Source organism: Borostomias antarcticus (genome assembly GCF_949987555.1).
Source record: "Borostomias antarcticus genome assembly, chromosome: 26".
In the NCBI taxonomy this organism is placed as follows: Eukaryota; Metazoa; Chordata; class Actinopteri; order Stomiiformes; family Stomiidae; genus Borostomias; species Borostomias antarcticus.
The window spans coordinates 9,855,998-9,861,910 of NC_140259.1; the positions used below are offsets into that span (position 1 = coordinate 9,855,998).

At 43.3% G+C, this 5,913-nt stretch overlaps 1 protein-coding gene across 1 annotated transcript; it reads left to right on the forward strand.

Moving 5' to 3' along the window:
* The first annotated feature begins 403 nt into the window (after nucleotides 1-403).
* Nucleotides 404-5,054, forward strand: mpv17l2 (MPV17 mitochondrial inner membrane protein like 2). Its single transcript, XM_084459213.1, has 5 exons — nucleotides 404-839; nucleotides 1,049-1,210; nucleotides 2,111-2,187; nucleotides 2,545-2,673; nucleotides 3,932-5,054. The coding sequence occupies exons 1-5, from the start codon at nucleotides 650-652 to the stop codon at nucleotides 4,037-4,039; spliced, it is 666 nt and encodes a 221-aa protein (XP_084315339.1). The 5' UTR covers nucleotides 404-649; the 3' UTR covers nucleotides 4,040-5,054.
* The last annotated feature ends 859 nt before the right edge of the window (nucleotides 5,055-5,913 follow it).

Consider the following 5,913-nt stretch of genomic DNA (forward strand, 5'->3'; position numbering starts at 1 on the left):
TAGGTAAATACGGGATTCTTCAGATGATCTTCAAAGAGAATGGTTTAAATGTAGACCCTATAATAGATTATCATATAATATATAGGCTAGGCTTGTCAACTATAATAACATAATATAATACAAGCTGTGTATTGTGTCCGGTTTAAAGTTCAATACCATGATACCTCTTTTCTTGAATTATTTTATTTCATATCTTTAATTTCCCCCCTCAACTTTGTATCACCACCAGAGGGAATAGTCACCCTGCTATATGACAGGAGCCTCCAAGACACTAGAGGGCAGTACAGAGTTAGACTGGAGCCCAATGGACGGTCTAGCCACTCTTTACCTGAAGTATGGTAGCAGGAACTGTCATCAGACATCACATGCCTATCCATGCTGTAACAGGGATAAGTATTATTTATCTAACTTGTAAAGTTCGTACCGATAACACGTGTTGTTTATCTAACTAACTACCCAGCTGTCAACCGGTATCTAACTTTACCATCAAGCTATAATAGGATAACTACTGACGAACGTAAGCAAGTTATCCACGCCAACGTAACACTAAGGATGAGACTTTGAACTGTCAGTGTTATTTTCCCATTCATAACAACTTCTTTTCAACGCGCATGCGCTGTACGCGTGGCCCCTGGATGACTGAGGAGTCATGGTGTCCCGGGCGGGTAAAGACTTTCTTGTCCGGATCTCCTTCTACTGGAAGCCTCTGTTCCAACCCAGGTTTCTCATCCTGACCAACACGGTCAGTGGAGGAGGGATGCTGGGTCTGGGAGACTTTCTACAGCAAACCCGCGAGAAACGGAAGGACCCTGAGAAGACTAGGGACTGGACACGCACAGGTGAGTTCCAGGTCTGGTGTATCCAGCCATTACTCCTTAGATGTTTAGGATTGGACACATTCAGGGTCATTCAACGTCTCTCTTCACTGTGTGTGTGTGTGTGTGTGTGTGTGTGTGTGTCTGTCTGTCTGTCTGTCTGTCTGTCTGTCTGTCTGTCTGTCTGTGTGTGTGTGTGTGTGTGTGTGTGTGTGTCCTTGTTGTGTCACCAGGTCGCATGGTTGCCGTGGGATGCTCCATGGGACCCGTGCTGCACTACTGGTACACCTGGCTGGACAAGGTCTATGTTGGCAATGCTTTGCTCACTGTTGGCAAGAAGGTATTAGTGGATCAGCTGATTGCGTCGCCAACCCTTGGAGCTTGGTACTTTATAGGTGAGACACTGAATATGAAAGCATTTTTTTATTCACTAATTCAGTGAAATATTTATTACAAGGAACGGGGGTGTTAGCCCCGCCCCCTACCCCCCCAAAATGCTCAACTGGACTATGTAAGCCACATGCGTGCACGTGTGTCGGGAGCCAAAGGTTAATAGCCTTAAACCGCCACTGAGCAAAGAGCTTTGTGTACATCAGAGACTTTATAAGGTCAAAGTTCTCCAAAGGGACGACTCTGAGGGTAACAATCAATCAAACCCTTAACCCGACACTATTTACCTCAGTGACGGTATGTGATTGATATTCTCTGTTGTTATTATTAGGCTTAGGGCCTAGACCCTACAGACTCTGTCTTCTCTGTTATTACGCTTAGGGCCTAGACCCTATAGACTCAATCAGTCTTCTGTTATTACACTTAGGGCCTTGACCCTATAGACTCAATCAGTCTTCTGTTATTACACTTAGGGCCTAGACCCTATAGACTCTCAGTCTTCTGTTATTACACTTAGGGCCTAGACCCTATAGACTCTATCAGTCTTCTGTTATTACACTTAGGGCCTAGACCCTATAGACTCAATCAGTCTTCTGTTATTACACTTAGGGCCTTGACCCTATAGACTCAATCAGTCTTCTGTTATTACACTTAGGGCCTAGACCCTATAGACTCTATCAGTCTTCTGTTATTACACTTAGGGCCTAGACCCTATAGACTCAATCAGTCTTCTGTTATTACACTTAGGGCCTTGACCCTATAGACTCAATCAGTCTTCTGTTATTACACTTAGGGCCTAGACCTAGAGTCGAATGTTGTGATTGGACATGCTCTGATCAGTGTGTTACATATGTAGTAGGAGTCATTAATACAAACCTTACTGATAAGATCCTCATGTGTGCCAGGTATGGGTGTCATGGAAGGGCACACACTCTCCAAAGGTTGGGAGGAATTCAAAGGCAAATTCTGGGAGTTCTACAAGGTGAGTGAGAACCTCTTAGCTGAAGGTCTGGTACAGTATGATCAGTATTATGTGGGGCTGCACAATTAATTGTGAATTAATCGTAATCACGACTATAACCTCTGCAATCTACTAATCACGTCTGCAATTTATATAGGTATATATCATATAGGTGATACCACAGAAATGTATTTAATATATGAAAATTGAATCACACTTAATAATTTCAAGTACAATATCAGGCAAATAATCACAATTATTATCTTTGTCATAATCATGCGGCCCTAGTATGATGCAACCCAGCTGCTGCTGCTGCTGCTGATCTGACACACAGCAGCTGATGTGAGGACCATCTGAGTGTGTTGTTTCTGTCCGTAGGCTGACTGGTGCGTCTGGCCTGCAGCACAGATGGTGAACTTCTACTTCCTCTCCCCCAAATACCGTGTGGTGTACGTGAACACCATCACCCTGGGCTGGGACACCTACCTGTCCTACCTCAAACACAGAGTAAGACCTCCCTCTCCTACCTCAAACACAGAGTCAGACCTCCCTCTCCTACCTCAAACACAGAGTCAGACCTCCCTCCTACCTCAAACACAGTCAGACCTCCCTCTCCTACCTCAAACACAGAGTCAGACCTCCCTCTCCTACCTCAAACACAGAGTAAGACCTCCCTCTCCTACCTCAAACACAGAGTCAGACCTCCCTCTCCTCCCTCAAACACAGAGTCAGACCTCCCTCTCCTACCTCAAACACAGAGTAAGACCTCCCTCTCCTACCTCAAACACAGAGTCAGACCTCCCTCTCCTACCTCAAACAGAGTCAGACCTCCCTCCCCTACCTCAAACACAGAGTCAGACCTCCCTCTCCTCCCTCAAACACAGAGTAAGACCTCCCTCTCCTACCTTAAACACAGAGTCAGACCTCCCTCTTCTACCTCAAACACAGAGTCAGACCTCCCTCTCCTACCTCAAACACAGAGTAAGACCTCCCTCAAACACAGAGTCAGACCTCCCTCCCCTCCCTCAAACACAGAGTCAGACCTCCCTCTCCTACCTCAAACACAGAGTCAGACCTCCCTCTCCTACCTCAAACACAGAGTAAGACCTCCCTCTCCTACCACAAACACAGAGTCAGACCTCCCTCTCCTACCACAAACACAGAGTCAGACCTCCCTCTCCTACCTCAAACACAGAGTCAGACCTCCCTCTCCTACCTCAAACACAGAGTCAGCACCTCCCTCTCCTACCTCAAACACAGAGTAAGACCTCCCTCTCATACCTCAAACAGTCAGACCTCCCTCTCCTACCTCAAACACAGAGTCAGACCTCCCTCTCCTACCTCAAACACAGTCAGACCTCCCTCTCCTACCTCAAACACAGAGTAAGACCTCCCTCTCATACCTCAAACACAGAGTCAGACCTCCCTCTCCTACCTCAAACACAGAGTCAGACCTCCCTCTCCTACCTCAAACACAGAGTCAGACCTCCCTCTCCTACCTCAAACACAGAGTAAGACCTCCCTCTCCTCCCTCAAACACAGAGTCAGACCTCCCTCTCCTACCACAAACACAGAGTCAGACCTCCCTCTCCTACCTCAAACACAGAGTCAGACCTCTGACCTCAGGCTTCATTGTTTTGGGAAATTACAGACCTATGTTAAAACAGTTTAGCTCTCAGCTCATCCCATTCACCACAAGCTGGAAGTTGTTATTGTAAAGCCTGTTTGTGTGTGCTGTAAGTCAATCCTTGTGATCTGTCGACAGGATGATGGACAGCCTGGAGATCTGTTATCAGAGAGCGTTGTCCAGGAGGTGCAGCAAGAGGCTCTTCGGCCCTCGCCGACGACCAAACTTCTGGAAGAGAAAGCTTGACACGCCCACAACCTGACCTCAGTTGAGTCTCCCCTGCTGTATGTAGGTTTTATTCGGACGATATCCTAGATGGATATTTATTTATACAGTATTTATCTACTTCACCCAGTCTTCTTCTACTGTATAATCAAACTGTCATTCTGCATATGAAGCTGCCCACAAAGTGGTGGGTGTTTGAGGTTGTGCTCATTCCTGCCACTTCCAGGTTGCTAATCAGCTGTTTTTGTCTGTACAACCTCAGTACCATTTTGTGTGGTCCATAGCTGCTGGATTTTGTCAATGTGCCAAATACAGTATTTGACTCCAGGATTTTTGCATAACTCCTTGTATTGTAAATACTATTGAAAGTATTTATTGTTTAACTGCAAGATCATTGATATTTTGATTTCCAGCCGGTTGACCGTGATTTGTAACTCTCTTGAAACCTTATGAATGTTGAGTGTTTTTTAGAACGCACTGAATCCATTTTAAGGATACTTTCATGAAAAGTATGTATGTACTAACGGACCAAAATGCATAGTTGGTTAATATATGTGGGGTGTGTTTGTGAGTGGAACTGAAGGTGATCTTGATGAAATGCTGTAATTTATGTTTTACCATTTTAGGCTTGAATAATATCTTTGATGGAAAATATACTGCTCAAAAAAATTAAGGGAGCACATAATCATCATCAACAAATTACACAATGTAATCAATAAAGATTTTCAACTTCAATATTTTGTTCATCGATATCCGCGATGATGATTGATGATTTAAGTGTTCCCTTGATTTCTTTGAGCAATGTAGGTTATATTATTTTATGAAACTAATCAATGTAATTTGATTGTTCTTCCATATGCTGCCCGTGCCTTCTGTGTGGACGACTCTTGTAAAAAAACAAAACATAAACCTGTGTTGTGGGAAATTGATCATATTGTTGAACTCAGTTCCATAAACATCGTCCACTTCTGAAATTCATACGGACCCAATAATGGCCAACAAGCTCCATAAAACCATGGTGTACAGTAGTAACATACCAAATTGGACAAGTGAGTTATTTAAGGTAATGTGTATGTAAGGTATATGTGTCTATATATATATATATGTACACACACGTTAAGGTACACATATCTAAAGATATATCTTGATGTGTACTTTTACATGTTCATATTACAATGTAAAGTAAATGGCTTGATAGTTAAGCGTTCATATATCCCTTATCTTGTCTTAATGAGCCTTTTCTTCATAACGAAGCGCCACGCCCTCTCCTGACTAAGTGGGTGGCCAGCTACAGGTACAATCAGGACTTTTTTATCGTTGAACAAATAACTTGTTCAAACAGTGACTAACCCGCTTTGGACATATGAAGTCCACTCCTCCCTGTCCATTCAGCGACATCCTGCTCTCAAGGATGTTCTGAACTTGTGTGTGTGTGTGTGTGTGTGCGTACATGCATCTGTTCATTCCACTAGTCCGTTAGTTGTAACTCAACATGGCAGGAGTAACGCAACTCACCATCTTCACCTCCCTCATTATAATAGCAGTCTCTCTTGGTGAGTTCACATTTTGTGCGTTAAATTTGTTCATTACATGCTGTATGTTAAGCGTTTTGAATAGCCTTCTGCAGAAGATGCAAAACTATGCAAAACGGATTAAAAAGGTTATTAGCATATTTCCAAGGATGTGTGCCAGTCTCCATGACTGTCACCACCAGAACAGGCTCGTGTAAGGATAGAAAAGAATCAAAACTTAAATGTAGAATATTACTGCATAAATTATAACTTTGTGTTATTTAAAAAAAAATATTATAGCAAAAATAGTACTTGTATGAGAGCATATTATTTATTCTGTAACTGATTCTCGTGGCAATAGAGATAGACAGTGTAGAACATTTT

Excerpts from the sequence above, each read along its gene's own strand:
- mpv17l2 (XM_084459213.1), top strand. The coding sequence starts at position 650 with ATGGTGTCCCGGGCGGGTAAAGACTTTCTTGTCCGGATCTCCTTCTAC. Across the intron at positions 840-1,048 it reads TAGGGACTGGACACGCACAG|GTCGCATGGTTGCCGTGGGA; the intron begins GTGAGTTCCAGG and ends TTGTGTCACCAG. Across the intron at positions 2,674-3,931 it reads TGTCCTACCTCAAACACAGA|GATGATGGACAGCCTGGAGA; the intron begins GTAAGACCTCCC and ends ATCTGTCGACAG.